The sequence below is a fragment of the Podarcis raffonei genome, chromosome 5 (assembly GCF_027172205.1).
Source record: "Podarcis raffonei isolate rPodRaf1 chromosome 5, rPodRaf1.pri, whole genome shotgun sequence".
Classification (NCBI taxonomy): Eukaryota; Metazoa; Chordata; class Lepidosauria; order Squamata; family Lacertidae; genus Podarcis; species Podarcis raffonei.
The window spans coordinates 78330450-78348187 of NC_070606.1; the positions used below are offsets into that span (position 1 = coordinate 78330450).

Genomic DNA, 17738 nt, shown 5'->3' on the forward strand with positions numbered 1-17738 from the left:
GGTGGAGCTGTGCCAGCAAACATAGCCTTGTTTTCCACTGGCGTGGGCTTTTGCAACTTGCCCCCCCGCTCCTGGCCATCAGACGTGCCTTTAGCCTTTGGTGGAGCTGTGCCAGCAAACATAGCCTTGTTTTCCACTGGCATGGGCTTTTGCAACTTGCCCCCCCGCTCCTGGCCACCTGCAAGCATCTTGCTCTGTTTACATCTGGTCTTCCGGCCTCTGCAAAGGCTCTGACCTTGGTTCTCACGAGAAACAGAGCTCTCAGCAGCCGACTCCTTGGCTCCCCCTGGAGGCTGGAATGCTGCCTGGGATGACGTGACAGTCTGCTCCCCCTGCAGCTTGCAATCGGTGCCCTCAGCATCCCTGCATTCACTAGCATTCTGGGAAACAGCCAGGACCTCCGATGCATTCAAACACTGGGCTGGGATTATTGGCTGGTGGGCCTTTTTCAAAGCATCCCACATGTCACGTGCCGTGAGATTTCCAGCAAGCGTCTTTATTTCCTCCAGAGAGACGGATAAAACTATAATATCCACGGCCCTCGAATCCTGGGCCTGCCATTTCTCTGTCTGAGGAACTGGAGTGGCTTCTGATATAGTATGCCAGACTCCAAACTGACGCCGCAAACTCTCACACCATTCTGCCCAGCTCTGATAGTTGTGCCGATTTAACTTAGGGCACTCAGTGGCCTCCGAAGCTTGGAAAAACTCCATTCCAGCTTTTTACGTGAGCCGTTATGCCTCCAAAGACTTCTTATCTCGGCAGCTCATAAATCACGATGCCTCTGGCTCGGCTCCCAGGCCAATTAGTCTTTGCCGGACATCAAAGACGTATGCCGGCATGCAGAAAAGCCTCTGCTCTCGCTTTTCCAGCACATACCTTTCAGCAGTCTGTCGCTGTCTTACTCTCCTGCAAGTGCCGTGAATCTGGGCCCGAAACCTGTTGTTGGGATACTGCCAGGGAGATAAAGTCCATCTGAGCCCCCAAGCTCGGTGCCGGACGATCCATCGACCTCCCGTAGTCAGGCAATATCAGCAATTCAGCGACACTAAGCCTCAGGCTTAGTGCACACTATAACAGCAGAATTCACACAGCAAAAAGTTGCACAAGCATGAGAGCAGAACATGCATATTTACAGTTTATTAGGCGTTGGTCAGAACAAAGGAGACATGACCGTCTGCTCCGACTGCTCAGGCAAAACAGCAGAAAACGAAAGGAACTTACAACATAAACATCCTGTGAGACAGGAAATTACGCAGGCTGTTATACAAACATCCTGCTCCCTTTTAAGGTGGAACGGAAATATCCTAACACAGGTGGGGTACATTACTCTCCTGGCTGCCCAGCACAGCAGATTGCTGGGCTGACTCAGAGGATGAGGGGAGACACGAGGTGCAGAGAGCTTGATCCTGTGTGGCACATGGTAGTGAAGCCAAACTGCCAGTCTTGCTGTGATGTGCTGCACTCAGCCCAGCTCCTTTGCCTTGCCCCTCTCCTCTACCTCTCAGTGAACGCCAGTGGCCCACTGTGTTGGGAAGCTGGGACAGTCATGGTGTGTCACTGGCCGCTACTGATGGGAAGACTGCAACCAGAGCTTTAGTGTATATGTAACTCCTACATGATTTGGGATGACTGCATGTTATAGAAAAGATGGTCTGTATTGTTAACAGTTAATCATAATCTGCTATATCTCAGTTGCAGCAAATAACAGTTTTGTCCGGTTATTTTTCTGTGATTTCTTCAAAAATTACTTTAACCTTCTGATTGATAGACAACAGTAAGATCTTGCAATGTCATTGCGATTTTCAACTTGGCATTCCTTTTTTAAAAACAAACAAACAAACAAACAAACCCAATAACCCTATTTTATCAAATCAAACCATTGCTGTCTAAATCACTGAGCCTAGGGCTTGCCGATTAGAAGGTCGGCGGTTCGAATCCCTGCGATGGGGTGAGCTCCTGTTGTTCAGTCCCAGCTCCTGCCAACCTAGCAATTCGAAAGCACGTCAAAGTGCAAGTAGATAAATAGGTACCGCTCCGGCGGGAAGGTAAACAGTGTTTCCATGCGCTGCTCTGGTTCGCCAGAAGCAGCTTAGTCATGCTAGCTACATGACCCGGAAAAACTGTCTGCGGACAAACGCCGGCTCCCTCGGCCAGTAAAGCGAGATGGGCGCCACAACCCCAGAGTCGTTCGTGACTGGACTTAACTATCAGGGGTCTTTTATCTTTACCTTTTTAAAGCAAAAATTGCACATCCTTGACTTAGCGTTCCATTCTCTAATTGCTTCTACACATATTCAATAAATATTAATTTATCCAGGCAGCTGCAAAATGTACACGCAATCTTGAAAAGATCTTCATTGGCAAATTCTATCCTGCAAAGCTTATAATTGCATTTAAGTATAATAGCATTTAAATTGAAAGTAAATCCCTAATGTGCCTATTTTGTTTCTCTGCATTTGCTCAACCCTGATTGCATTTCCACAGAGGTATATGATCAAAGCATTTTGCAACATCTTGGGGGAGATGCGGCAATTCTTCACACAGCAATATAATCCAGAAATTAAAAGCTTCAATTTTTTAATCTAGCACACCCTTGTCATTGCAGACTGATGAAGTCTCATGCAGTCTACTGATTCTGTGTAATCCCCTTGCTATATAGAATCATAGGATTGTAGAGTTGGAAGGGACCCTGAGGTCTAGTCCCAACCCCTAGCTATGCATGAATCTCAATTAAAGCATCCATGACAAATGGTCACCCCACCTCTGCTTAAAAACCTACAATAAAGGAGAGTCCACCACCTTCTGAGGGAGTGTGTTCCGCAGTCAAACCTTACTGTGAGAAAGATCTTCCTGATGTTTAGTTGGTTTTTCCTGTAACTTGAAGCCATTGATTCAGGTCCTACATCTGGAAAGGGAGAAAAGAAGCTTCCTCTGACTTGCATGTGAGAGCCCTTTAGATATTTGGCTCTCCTCTCTCCTCTCAGTCTCCTCTTATCCAGGTTAAATACACCCAACTCCTTCAACTGTTCCTCATAAGGCTTGGTTTCCAGACCCCTGATAATCCTTCTCGCCCTCTTCTGCATGCGTTCCAACCTGTCAGCATCCTTCTTAAATTGTGGAGCCCAGAACTGGACACGGTATTCCAGACTAATGCAGAATGGAGCGGTACTGTGACTTCCCTCATTCTGGACACTATACTTCTGTTGATGCATCCTAGAATAGCATTCACTTTTTTTGCCGCTGCATCACACTGTTGACTCATGTTAAACTTCTGGTCTGCTGAGACCCACAGATCCTTTTCACGTGCTCTACGGGCAAGCCAGGTGTACCCCAACTTATGTTTGTGCAGCTGGTTCTTCCTGCCTGCATATAGAACCTTACATTTGTCCCTATTGGAATTCATGTTGTTAGTTTTGGCCCAGTTCTCCTATTTGTTAAGGTCCTATTGAATCATGATTCTGTCTTGTGCTGCGTTAGGTACCCCTCCCAGTTTGGTGAGTGTCAGCAGGTTAAATTGAATCCTAATCCTTACCTAAAAAGGGATATTATAGAGCTGGAAGAGGTTCAGAAAAGGGCAACCAAAATGCTCCCCTATGAAGAAAGGCTGCAGCTTTTCTGACTTTTTAGTTTAGATAAAAGACAACGTTATTTGGATTTCATTCCATTTCTGAAAGTTCACATTGCGACTGTTTCTAGTGTATAGTTTTTCAATAATTAGAACTATTTAAAAAATCCGTAAAGATTGCAGTATATAAGAATATAAAAATCAAAATGTTAATAAGATGCTTATATATTTTGACTCTGATGAGAAGCTTTATTTTGCATTTTTCTTCATTTTATCTATCTTTATTACTTTCAGCAACCTTCAGTCATATTTCATTTGGCTGCTAATACCCTGCTGGAGTTTCAATTTAACGTGCAAGTCTAGAAAATTAAAACTGGCAGGCTCTCATTTTATTTTCACAACTGTAAATGATGTGCGGTCAATTCTTTTGCTCAGATTGAGTCATCAGCCTTTGCAGCAGAATCCCTTGGTTGGAGGGCCGCTCGATGCCATGCCAGCCACAGCTTCCCACCCAAACCTTAACTCAGTTCAGATGCCTCAGGAACAGATGAGACAGAGACAACAACAAATTCGACAACAGAGACTCCTTCAGGTTTGAAAATTGTCGCCTTTGTGTCACTGTGTGTTTATGCGGGGGGCACTATTCCATGAAATTTTAAGCACTAGGATACTGGATGTATTCACATATCATAGTATGCCCTAGTTAAGAGCTTATTGTGAACACACAAATCACTTTCCTTGGTGTTATGCCCAAACTGGGAATCACGGTTTGTTTCACTCAAGACAAACTACCGCCTGAAGCCACATTTTGTTCCTGACTTCCTGTAGCTTAAGTGAAGGAAACTGTGATGCCCAGTTCAGACAAGGACTAAGCCGAGGTTTGTTGGTCCTGCTCACGAGTAAGGAAGGAGCAAAATGGGAGTGCTCTGCTCATTCCTGGTAATCCATAAGCCATGGTTCACTGTGATGTGTGAATGTAACCACGACGTTAGTCCTATCCAGCCCCGAATTGTGTAGTCTGAATGCTAGTGGCCCTCCAAAAGTCTCAGACAGAAGCCTTCCTTAGTTGTTCTTCCTGAAATTATTTAAGTAGAGATGCCAAGGACTGGATCCAACACCTTATCCATACAAAGCCCATGCACTAGACTACAGTCGTACCTTGGTTTTTGAACAGCTTACTTCCCAAATGTTTTGGCTCCTGAACGCCGCAAACCCAGAAGTGACTGTTCCGGTTTGCAAACTATTTTTGGAAGTTGAACATCTGATGGGGCTTCTGTGGCTTCTGATTGGCTGCAAGAGCTTCCTGCAGCAAATCAGAAGCCGCTCTTTGGTTTCCAAATGTTTTGGAAGTTGAACAGACTTCCGGAACAGATTCCGTTCAACTTCCATGGTATGACTGTATTTAGCTACACACCTATTCATATTTGTGTGTCTGCATTGCTTTCTTAGGGCCTGTCTTCTTCTCTCAAATTTACGTTTTACTGCTCTTAATTTTATAAGCCTCTTAGATAGAAAAGAAGGGTCAAAATAATAAGTAAGCTCAAGTCTCACCCCTACTCTAAAAAAAGGATTTTGTTTAAATTGTTGCTAGATGTGTAGCTGACCTTTTCCAAAGGGCTTCAGCAATTTTCTATAAAAGTGAGTGTTGTGAAAACATGTATATAGTTGAATTAAAATAACAGGACAAGGGCTGTAGTTAAGGAAGCATTGAATATTTATCTGCTGGGAGAAAATGGTTTTGAAAGTTTGTCTAGTTGCACTAGGTTTTAGAAATTCAAAGTATAACAAGCTGTTGGTGAAGGGAACCTTAAAATATATTATCACAGTTCATGAGCACAGCTTATTGAAAGCAACATCCCTTTGTTCTTAAAGACAACTTTGTTATTGCTTTCTATGACAGCATCATAGGTAGTATTATAGTCACATTGGCCATATTTTTGCAGTTGCAGCAGCAGCAGCAGCAGCAGCAAGGACAGCAGCAGATGCTTAGTCTCCAAGCAATGCACCCTCAGCAACCTTTGGTAAGCGGACGTCTTAATAATAGTTTTTGTTCTGGGGGCCCTGTACTGCTGAACAACATGGGGAAAGTAGCTAAGTAACTTTCCTTATCCCTGCCATCAATTTCTGGGTTCTTGGAGAGCAAGTGCAGGGTTGATAAGGGAAGTTGTGCTCCGTAAGTATCAAAAATGATCAGGTATGATGACCTTGGTTTGCAGGAAGGCAGAGTGAATCACCTAGTGGAAATTGTGGATTTTATATTTATTAATATAGCATTGGTATAAGTAGCAATACAACTGTTTTCAATAGTATGCACCTAACTTTAGGGTGCATGATTCTTCAACATTTCCTTACAGCTGTGATTTTCAACCAGTGTGCCGTGGCACCCTGGGGTGCCTTGAATAATGGTCAGCGGTTCTGTGGACAACACTGGCCTCTGTCGCTCTTTCCTTCCCTCCCTCCTCTGATGCCCCTCTCACGTCTCTGACTCCCAAAGGCTTGCACAGCTGTTTGTTGCAGCAGCCCTGGCTACAAGCTCCCCAGGCTGATCAGAGGCTGGCAAGGGGGTGCTTCCCAGGCCCCTGTGGGGCAGTGTGAGGAGGCACTTCTCTTTGCAGTGGGGCAGCTGAGAGACCAGGGGCGGCAGCAGCAGCTGCCCAGAGGACTCCCAAGGAGAGGGGAGAGGAGAGGAGTCTGAGGGAACCCTCCACAAGGGAGGGTGTTTGAAAAAGAGTGAGAGGCTGCCAGCTCTGCAGGCAAGGGGTGACATAACTGGGCTCCTGAGCCCCACAGGGGTGCTGCAGAAATAATGTAGTTGGTCAAGGGAGCCATGGACTCAAAAATGTTGAAAACCTCTGCCTTACAGTACAAAGGAAAGGCTTTCTAATACTGCTAGCCTGTTTTGTGTAATACTTGCATAAAGACTCCCTCTGGTGGATAGTATAGCTGTGAATTCTGCTACAGCTTTTACCTGGCTTAACTAAGATGTTTAAAATCAGATTACCTGTGATGGTACAAAGAAATTAGATTTGCAATCTGTTGAACATGTTTCTCATCTTAATTAGTACCAGTCGGTATAGGCACTTCGGTAAAAGATACGTTGCAAGTTTTTAAATAAGCAAGGACTGCCTCAATATAATCACAGGACATTTCCCAACGTTAGCATAACACAGGGATTACCTAACAGTCTAATTGCATATGATGTATTTGGTAACTTCCAGTCCTTCAAGACTATCAAAACAGTTTTATGAGTATGTTATTATTAACATTGTGTTGCATAGTGACTGTGTACAGTCCCAAGTGTAATGGAAAACAGCGACAAAAAATAACTTACATGAAACTGAATCGTAGTGATTCTGTGGATTGAAGTAGAACATGCTGAAGAAGGATAATGAAGCTGGTGAACAGGAGAACTTACTTATTTTTATTTAGAAGAAATTATAAACCACTTAATCAAAGAATCTCTAAGCAATGTACACAGAGCAATTTAAAATGAGTATCACTCTACTTTTTTTTTTAAGACAAAAGATATGCATAACTTGCTTACATGTCCAGATTGGCTTGCTGAAACAGGCATCTAAAGCAGTGAGGACTCCTGCCTAAAGTTAATAAATAGGGAGTTCCAGTGCTGCCATACTGAAAACTCAAGCCCTTGCCCACATTTAGCAGCAGTTCTGTAGATGGAAACGGTCAAGTTGCCACAAAGGGCACAAGGCAATTCCTCAAGTAAACTAGTCCCAAGCTGTCTCGTGTACACATCATCTGTAAGAAATTTCAATGATTTTTTACTGTATGTACACATCTGTAAACAGTTGTGAACGCTGAGGAACAACAGAAAAGTAAATCTCCGGTTAAATGTTGCAACCACTACTCATAAAGACTGGAGAGCGAAATAACTGCCACAGCCCTGAATTCAGTGTATTAAAAAAGAGCATAATAAATTCCAAGCACTGTCATATAATGCAAACTTGAAGAACGTTCACAAAGTATGAGGAGGAGCTGGCTAGAATAAATTAGACACTCTGGAACACTCACAGATCTATCCAGGAAGAAGTGATAACTCCCAGGACAAACTCAGGGTACGGAGAGAAGGAAACCTTCAAAACAAGTATCTGGGAAATTACTGACATGGTTCATTAGCAAGTTCTCAAACCCAGCAACAGGTGATTAGAAAAAACGGGAATACAGGCAACTGGAAGGAACAAGTGGAGAACAGTATCAGCAGCTTTCTCTGGTCTGACTGGAGGTGAAAATCCTAGAGGTTGAGGAGCAGGGAGCATTCTGGGCCCTAGCTACTTTTTCTTTTCCTTTTTTAACAAAAAGCAGTATATCCAGTACAGTATAAGTGGTTTGTTGGGAAACTGCCATCCCCTTTCAATTGCCTAAAGTTTGCTCATGCTTTTTGGAGGCTTTGCATGGTAGCTTGCTGGATTCCTATAGGTGGTGGGGCATGCTAGCAATTATTGCACATGCTCAAGTAACCAAGGGGTTGTAGTGGCCCAGTGGTCAGAGGTCCTCTCCCAAATCTCCCCTGAATTCTGAATGTTCACATGTCCCATCTACTGAATATATATTCAGGGTGACAGATTTTCCGTGCCATTTCATCAGTAGCGGAGAGCTTCTAAATTTCACATTGAGTTATGAGATATCACATGTGCTTCCAGAGCACAAAGGAAGGTTCATCCTGCTCAGGCACACACAACATCTATCATCCTCACCCTACTAGTGTGAATGCCAGCTGTCACAGCATTATTTTGCTCTTTGCCTTCTCCAGACTCACTAAATGCCTGCCAACACTAATTGCTTGCACGTTTCCATCACTAGAGTATTACTTAAACTAACTTCGGATAATCCTATGTGATAAATACTGCATAGAATGAAATCCCTCTATGCGGCAAGTGTCCTTGAACCTTCAAAGTTTTGCAGCTTTGTGCTCCCAAACCTACAGCAGAAGCAAAGGAGGCTCAACTGGAACTTTTCAATTAGTTGTTACATTGGTTTAGTTTCCTCCTGAGGATAATATATTCTTTCAAGCACATAGAATTGCATCACCAGTTGGGAAACAAGAACCAAGCTTGTGCAAACAGAGCTAAATTAAATACAGTGGTACCTCTACTTATGGACACGATCCGTTCCGGGGTGCCGTTTGCACCCCGAAAAGTCCGTAAGTAGAGCGCCGCTTCTGCGCGTGACGCGATAGAGCGCTCCTGCACATGCGCGAAGCACGCAGATTGCTCCTGCTCATGCGTGAAGCGGCGAACCCAGAAGTAAACACTTCCAGGTTTGCCACATTCGTAACCAGAAAAAATGCAATGTAAAGCAAACGCAACTCAAGGTATGTAGTAGAGAAGACCCTTTGCTGAATTTAAGACTAGAGGCCCCACCTTTCTCTGCCCCCGTGCCCACGGTCACTGCGCTATTTCAGAGACTGCATTATTTGTCTGTATTGAAAGGATAAATTACGTTCTCATTGGCATCTTTCTTTATAGGTGTTTTTCTGTTGTCTATTTGACAGCTTTGTTTTGATTGTTCTATCAATCTGTTTTACAAAGCTATAAAGCACTAATCCAATGTAAGTAGGTAGGTTTGGGCATCTGTAACCATTTCATTTGCTCCTTTAAGTCCTGCTTTCCCAACAGAAGTGTACATATTTCAATGTATAATTTTGGAACAAGTTATTAACCATTAGATTATTATTATTATTATTTACATGGTTAAAGTATTTCCGATGCCAAAATGCCCTTATCAGTTGCAGTCGGTCAAATGTAATGATAGCCGAGGTAAGGCAAAGAAGCAAAATTGCACAGTGACCTATCTGATCTAAAGGGTTTTTTGGGTATTCATTGTCCTACCAGAATCCCTTTCGGCTCCCATTTGCTGCCTTCTCCTCTTTCCTGGGAGTAGGTCTTGGCTGTCCTGTTCTAATATCCCACCTAGCTCACATAGGTTTGTTAAACAACCCAACCCACTTCTGGACTCTTCCATTTTTATTTTTTATTCAAAGCTGAGCTGCAGTCTTTACATAGATTAGTGGAGAAGGTAGCTTTCTGCTGAATATAAAATTGGAGTTTAAGGAATGCAGGGGTTTCCCTGCCCTGCTTGCCTATGGGAACGCTTCTGGCTGACATTGAAAGGTTTGGGGGTTCTGTTCCATAATCCTTAATTCCTTATGTTTAGTTTTACTTGTGTAAAATAATATGTCTTTTGTTTGTAGGAGCTTATACTGTGAAAAGGACCCCTTGTTCACTCTGGCATATGTGTGGTGGGAAAAGGGGCATGCAGATACCGGACAATGTCAGTACTGTCAGGAGTTCAGCCTACACTCGAGTAGGACCCTGGCAGAGACACATGCCCGACTGGCATGTTCTCTCCCTCCTGGTCGATCGTTCGGGAGCTTCATAAGCTTTCTTCAGCCCGAACATCACAGCGACTGATGCCAATCGACACCGGCACACTTAGGGATCCACAGAGTTTGCGCAACTTGCGCATGACAGACCTCAGCAACTCAGCATTTTGGCTAATCTACTTTATTTACATATAAACACACACAGAGCACTGCAACATGGCTCCCTCTCTCTGTAGCATCAGACAGCAAAGAGAGAAAGAACAAAGGACAATAATCCCACTTCATGGAACACAGTAACACAAACATCCTGTGTCCGTCACTTCCCACTCTGTGGAGTCAAAACATATACCGTCATGTGAAAGACAACAATCCCATGACTGCAATCATAGAACAGGAATTCTAACAAGTACGGCATCACAAGAAAACCTGGGACACAGGGGTGAAATGTCTCATATGAGTTCCACCAAGTGGAGCTGAGTTCCCTCAGGTAGAGTAGCCACTGAACATGTTGCCAGAGACAAGGAAGTACCGCACCCAAAAACTGGGCAGAAAAATGGCACGTGGGGTTGGATATTTTGTTGTTAATCCTACATATAGGATTGGATTTCAGCTGGTATCATCCAACATGGCCAGTGTTCACGCATGATGGGCAATGTAGTCCAAGAATAACTAGAGGGCCCCCTGGCAACCCCTGATTTATATAGCATTAGTTCAAGCATTAAAACTTAGCCCCCTCCCCCTACTCATTTGCTTGAAAAGCCACTGGAAAGAGTTTGTGGAGGCAGTTCAAAGCCCTTGAAATATCTGACTTTAAATTTCAGGACGTGAATTTATTCATCCTGAAAACTTAACACATCTATGGCAACTGCCTAAACATAGGCAGTAAATCAAACCAAAAGAGCACATTAGGCACATGTTGTAGTTTTAAGATACAAATGTTCTTTGCATTTTGTATTTATTTTTGGCCCGCTGTAAAATAGTAAAAATACTTTTTTTCCATTAAGTTGTCATGCCGGCCTCCCTACTGATCTGCACCCAATAACAAAAAATGCAATTCTGAAGATGTCCAGAGAAAACTGTAATTCTCAAGAATGATAAAGCAAATCTGTATATTAGACTTACGGGGATAACATATGGTAAACAGGCATTAGACAGAGTTTCCATTTATTTGTCAGGGAAGCAGAACTCTTTTTAAAGCATTTGGCAGGTTACTTGCAACGAACAAGCTTCAAATCTAATTTATGTCTCCGTCAAACTTTTATCGTTAAACTGTTATTTTAATAAATCTTCACCAATTCTATAGCCAAAATATACACTATCAGGTTTTACTTCGGGGTTTCAGGAAAGGTATAATGCAGCAAGAATTACATATCCCAGAAATAATGTAACTGGGATTGGGGGTGTTTCCCTGATGGTTGGACATAACAGAACTGTGTTATTATCCACATCTATGTTGTGTTAAATAAGGAGGTATAGGACAGCAAGTACATTTTATAGAAACGGTTCCTTCAATCAGAATTTCATGAAATTCATATTCTGAGTGCAAAGGGCACAGATTTCTATGGAAGGGATCTTCTGGCCCTTCAGAATCAGGTTAGCCTGCTTTGCTCAACAACACTACAACATCCATGGTTCAGTGAGACTGTGAGTGAACAATGCTTGAGAGCTTCAGCAGTTTGCATAACATTAATCATAAAGGCTGCTGACTCTCATGCATGCACACATTTCATGCACAGTTGGGCTGCATGGTAGAGACTGACATGCAAAAGGATCAAACATGTTCTAATGAAAGAGGTATGTATGTATACTAGCTAGTCTTTCCACCTGAGAACCCTTTGTACTGTCTTATATTAGCTTTATTTTTACTGAAATATCTCTGTTTTCTTTTCAAACTCAGCATGCATTTTCCCTTTAAAGTTCATTTGCATACATGATACCTGATATATAGTGGCTTTTATTTTCATTATCAGCTTCATTATATGTTCACATGCCTCCAGCAGCTGAACATTTCCTTTGTATAACTGAAGGAATATGAATGTATAATTTATTATTTGGATGTATGGAAAATATTATTAGCTAGATGAGAATGTAGGCTTCTAAACTTCCAACAAAATACTGGGAACACAGCTCCAGTTGCTGAACCCTCCAACAACTTGAAAGAACAATTCCAGAGGGATCCATTATCTTCTGAATGAACATAGGAAAAAGATGCTAAAGCTTGAACTTTCTAATTTTCTTTCTTAGAAAACAAAATAGAAAAGAGTAACAAGTGATCCCTTATTCCAGCACTCCAAAATACATGTGCGGTTTCATGCCAGGGTCATTCAGATTGTTGGCTAAACATCTAAGGCACAGAGCATCAAATGTTATATTGTTGTCAGTATTGCATGTGTGAAGTTTTATCACCACCACCATCATACTTTACATAGGATATAATGTCTGAAGGACCTGAAGGTTTGTCCATAGAAATCTGTGGATCTGTGAATTCTTACTAGGAGGGGAGAAGAATTTTGTTTTATGTACATTTATTGTTCACCCTTGGAGTATGTGGAGGCTGATAAGCTTTCTTCAAATGGTTTAAAAGATGACCCCTTGTCAGGAATCAGGACCATCTGTTGATGAGAAGGGCAGTTCACCCCAGCTGGTTAAAGCCAGTCTAGCTGCAGGGTTTTTTTTACCTTACAGCTCTGTGGTGCTTTTTAAGGAGCTCACTGTGTATCACTGTTAACTTAGCATATTGTCTGTACAGTGCTGAACAACTGGGCTGGAGTCAGCTCCCCAAGTCCAGTACTCTGGAGAAAACATGGGTTTTCAAGGTTTTCTGATTCATGATGGCATCGCAACATCTTGGCATAATCTTTCTCTTTCCTCCTGTCATCCTGAGTTGTCAGTCCTATTTCCCCCCATCCCTGGCTCCCCTTCTAGGTTCTTGGACTTGTTTGGAGAAACTAATACGGGGTGGTGGTGGTGGGGGGGTGGTTCATGCAGTGTCCAAGAGAATTCTTTGCAACTACCTGTCTCTAAATTCAGTGTCTCCAAATCCAGTGTAGGCTTGTCCTTAGGACAAATGAGGCACTACCCCATCAACCTCAGTTTGCCCTCAGGCAGCCCCTACCTGCCTGGCTTCTTTCTTAAGACCACCACTTTCTCCTTCCAGCTGAGAATGTGAGAAGTTTTGCAGTTGTGTGACAGAGATGGCAAGAGACTGTACCACTTCCCTCTCAGGTTCATGGCTGGAGCCAGCAATGACAGACCTGAACAGCATTGGATTTGCTGATGCCTTAATCTGATACATAGTTGTAAAGTGGGGGCTGAGTAAAGTGTCCCTATTTTCCAGGGATACCCCCGATTTAGTTAAGCCGTCCCAGTTTCTGATTTGATCCCCAAATGTCCCACTATTCCTTAGGATGTTCCTATTTTCATGGGAGAAATGTTGGAGGATATGAAGTTATCCGACCCCTAAGCCGTCTGAAGGCAATCCTGTATAGGGAAGTTTTTATTAATGTTTAATGTTTTATTATGTTTTTATATATACTGGAAGCTGGAAGCTGCCCAGAGTGGCTGGGGCAACCCAGTAAGATGTGTGGGGTATAAATAGTAAAATCATCATTATGGAATGGGACATCCCTATTTTCATCAGAGAAATGTTGGAAGGTATGTTTTTATATTGCATTTTCCTGTGAGTAAAAGAGGGCTGCCTCTTCACTCACATGATTCTTACACCCAAGCTGTTCTACACAGCAATATCTTCACCAAAACAGGTGTGGCCCAGTATCCTTGCACTAAGGCACTGATCAACCTGAATTGAATTGAGATTGGAAGCCTGGTCTACCAGGCCAAGCCAATTGTTTCACATGGATTCCTCCAAGGGGAGGAGAAGAGAAGTTTGGTTTCAGTCACAGATTTCATGTGCAAGCTAGACTAGAATGAAAGGGTTATTTCTTATTACTCTCATAAGTGGCATCTTCCTTCTCTGGCTGGCAAGAATACATTGCAGGCATTGTAGGTATACCTGCTAGTGTGTTGCTGATTTTTCCCCCTTATGTTGAATATTGCAGTTTCCAAGACAAGGCTTGCAGCAGACACAACAGCAGCAACAGACGGCTGCCCTCGTCAGACAACTCCAAAAACAGCTGTCAAGTAAGTATGCAGCACTGGATAAAGTATTTTGTGTTTCTACAGCTGGGAAGTACATTTTCTGCCAGTTAACTTTCCGCAAGTAATAAATATTGATGTAGTCAGTTCTGGTTTAAAGTAGTTCAGTTTGTGATAAGGCCTATAACCTGAAAATTGCCACGTGCATGGATGCTGTTGATCAGTAGGGGTAGGTCTGGGTACTGGATATGATCTGCCACGGATGTACATCTAAGTTGTATAACTCACACCCAGAATACTCAAAATAGTTGGTCAAACTTTTAAAACTGGTTTAACTGGCAAGTGTTTGTGAGAGAAGCAACTGAGTAACTTGCACTTCTCCAGGGCTACAGTTCCCAAAGGAGAGGAATTGGTACAGGCAATCCTAGTTTTGTGGAGGAGCTTCCGTTCCAGACCTCTACATGTGTCATCAGAGCACACAAAAGCCCATTCTGCCCAGCTTCGCCCCATTCCACCACTCCTGCTGTCCCCCTTTTCATGACGACATGGGCTTACTTCCAGATTTGGTGCCATGCGTGTATGTGCAATTGTGCATCATTTGGATGTGCCTAAACTGGGAGTTGCCTGTACTTTATAAGGAGGGAAGCCAGGGCAGTGAAACCAGACACTTGCAAGCCACGAAATGTGCTGATTTTTTGGTTCTAAATCACACAACTTCTACAGATCAAGCCATTACCAGCCATATGTAGCAGTCCTTGGTTTTGCTACCTGTTTGGCACTGCAAAAAATCAAATCAAATCAGGGTGAGGTTGTCAAGCACATGACAAACCACAACACATGGGTGATGGCCAGTGTCATGGGCTACATGTTCAACTGCCGTGCTTTACATTTATCATAATTCTGTGGCAGCAACTCTCTGACACAGCATCCTCAGGTGCCATTTGTTTGCAACAGGGCTTTGATGGTCAGACCTTACACTTGATGAAGATTTTTGTTAGTGATAAGACATCCCGAGCACCGATCCATCACATTCATGGGAAATATGGTCCACTGAAATGTTCGTTTGTAGGATCACCACTAGGTGTGATTCTAGGTGGCTGTTGAAGCTAAGGCACTTTCACGCCATAGGTTTCAAATGCCTTGATACCACTTTAAACAGTCATGGCTTCCCCCCCCCCCCAAAGATTTCAGGGAACTGTAGTTTAAGGGTGCTGAGAGTTGTTCAGTGACCTCTATTCCCCATTAAATAACCGAAAACGCAGAGTTGTAATGTATTTGGTTTGGGTACTGTTTGCCACCAGTTTATCTAAACTCGCCAATACGTTCTTTTGTGAAATCAGCGGGGCTCCTCTGCACATTAACCCGGCATTAAATCTCATTGACTTCAGTAACTTGGCACAGGATTTTAACATTTGGGCATGTTCTCCCCCCTCCCCCCCCATTTCCTAGGTAACCAGCCACAGCAAGGTGTGAATCCATATGGCCATCCTTCAAACTTCTGAATCTGGAAGATGGGAATAAGACAAAGTGTTTGCACTGAAGAATAGGGAAACAGAATTTGTTGCACTAATTATCTCTCTCTCCCCCTCCCAATTTTTTGTGCTGCAACTGATGTGAATATATAAGAAATAGGTGATTTTTTTGTTTTTGCACTTAACTAATTATAAATGTATGGATTATGTGGGATTATATGAAGAACATTTGTTGCTGAAGAATATATGGATTTGGTGCTTTTAGGGTATTAACACTCCCTGCTCCCCTCTACAGGATTAAAAATCCTTCCTTTCTTTTTGTGGAAAACAAGTTTTGTTTTTCTTAAGACCTGCACTGGACCAAACTACTTACGAAAAAGGCACTTCCATATTTTTTTTATTTAATGCACAAGGGTGGTTCCCCCCCCTTTGTTTTCGGTAGAATGTGTATTGATTTCGGTTTTTTAAATTAATTTTGATCATGTTTGTAGATTTCATAAGCACTTTATAAAAGAATTTGTTTGCAAAGTTCCTGATTTTTTTGTTGCTTTTATTGTGGTAATAAAGTTCCTGAAGGAGGGTCCTTACTTGTATTCATCAAGTTTCTATTTAAAAATCCAGTAGTTTGACAATAATAAGCCTACTAGACTTCAGTACAAATCTCCATAGTAAGATCTCCTACCTGCAGATGATCAAAATGAGTACCCAAAACCTAAATAATCACATGTTCAGTCATGCTCAGGGTTGCAGCCTATAACTGCAGTTTGAGACTAGAATAATTAAATGCATAGGTTTTCATTCTGTTTCCTGTAATTCCACTGGAGATATGCTAACATGGTTTCCACAGCATGCACCGGAAATTAAGATAACCATTTTCTATTTCTCAATGTGGGTATTTCAGAATAATTTCAGGGAAGTTGTTTAATCTTCTTCTAATTCTCCTTTTTTACACATGTTTCCAGGTACTTATTATTTTGTACAGTGGGTGTTAAAAAAATTTGGTTATTTTTAGTTGTGTAAATAAATTCAGCTTTATTTATTTATAAATTTGCTGCCAAAGCACAAGTAAATTATCATCAGATTTATTACTATAAAAACAGAAACTATTTTAATCTTGTGGAAGTGGCATTTGCTCATATTCGAGTAAAGAATAATCAAAAGAAACTACTGTTTTGTGAATTTTTAGTATTCTGTGATAACCTTTTAGAATTAGATGCACAAATTTTGAATGTGACTCATGTAGGGCATTTTAAAAAATACTTGAGACTATTTGACTATGTTTTCTGTATGAACCTTTCATTTGCCTTGTGATAAGCCGATCGTAAGGCTTACTGTGAATAAACAATCTCTACTGAGCGAATTAGTCAGATTATGTCAAATGAAATCTGCATTGCTATACCCAGCTGATGCATTTCTACCTTCCCACAGGATGTCCGAATCTTTAGTGTAATAAATACTTTTTGAACTGTTGTGTTTGTTGTGAAAACATCTGCACAATGATCCACTTGCATCCAGTATCTGCCTACTTATGCAATGAAGATATGCCTATGCAATATGACTTTTGATTCTTCTTTTCCCTCTTCTTGTTCTGCCTCCCCATATGTCCTCAAAGTCTGCTCCAGAGGATCCCCAATTCCTCTGGAACAGATTTTTGAGGACACCAGGGGCCAGAAAGGGGAGGAGAGGAAGAAGCTCCATTTCAGGAGTGGACTTGTGCTATGCTAGTTCCAGATTTCATTACATTGGGAGTTACTCCTCGAAATATGAAGTTCCCTTAATATTGTAGGTTTTCTTATGTTATTAAGAGCTGAAAATATATTTTAATGTATCTGTCAGAATCTCCGTTCGACCGAGCTGATAAGGCTCATTTTCGGAATTGCCTCCCGACGATTAATTGATGACCTGATCCTTTGATAAGGCCTCAGGCACATCGTCCCAGCAGAGCATCAAAACAGCATGCGGAAGGATGAGATAGTATGAGGTACATTGCTATGCTTTATTTTCTAGCTACGTAGAGAGCAAAGAAATATACCATCTTCTCCCTGTGAAGAACCACTAACGTCACATCCCGTCTCCCTTTCCCGTGAGACTGGAAGGTCTCTGGAATGTAAACAGAGTCCTGTGACATCCAGCAGCTCCTCAGTGATAAGAACAGAAACTAACAGTATCTTGTGTGTCAAAAAGTTGCAGGTGCGTGTTGACCTCTGCTGCCACTATGTATATTATGGCAAAGGTAGAATAGCACTCGTTTGCATGCTCT

General features: G+C 42.3%; 1 protein-coding gene across 5 annotated transcripts in view; it reads left to right on the top strand.

Annotated features, from left to right (window-relative positions):
- Positions 1-16058, top strand: part of MED12L (mediator complex subunit 12L) — a 187995-nt gene extending 171937 nt beyond the window's left edge. For 4 of the 5 annotated variants that reach the window (XM_053390283.1, XM_053390286.1, XM_053390287.1 and 1 more), the window contains 4 exons: positions 4004-4160; positions 5512-5589; positions 13970-14051; positions 15456-16058. In XM_053390283.1, coding sequence (XP_053246258.1) covers positions 4004-4160; positions 5512-5589; positions 13970-14051; positions 15456-15508 — 370 coding nt within the window. In that variant the 3' untranslated portion in view covers positions 15509-16058. The remainder of the gene's footprint in view (positions 1-4003; positions 4161-5511; positions 5590-13969; positions 14052-15455) is intronic. The other variant, XM_053390285.1, reaches the window with a different exon arrangement.
- The last annotated feature ends 1680 nt before the right edge of the window (positions 16059-17738 follow it).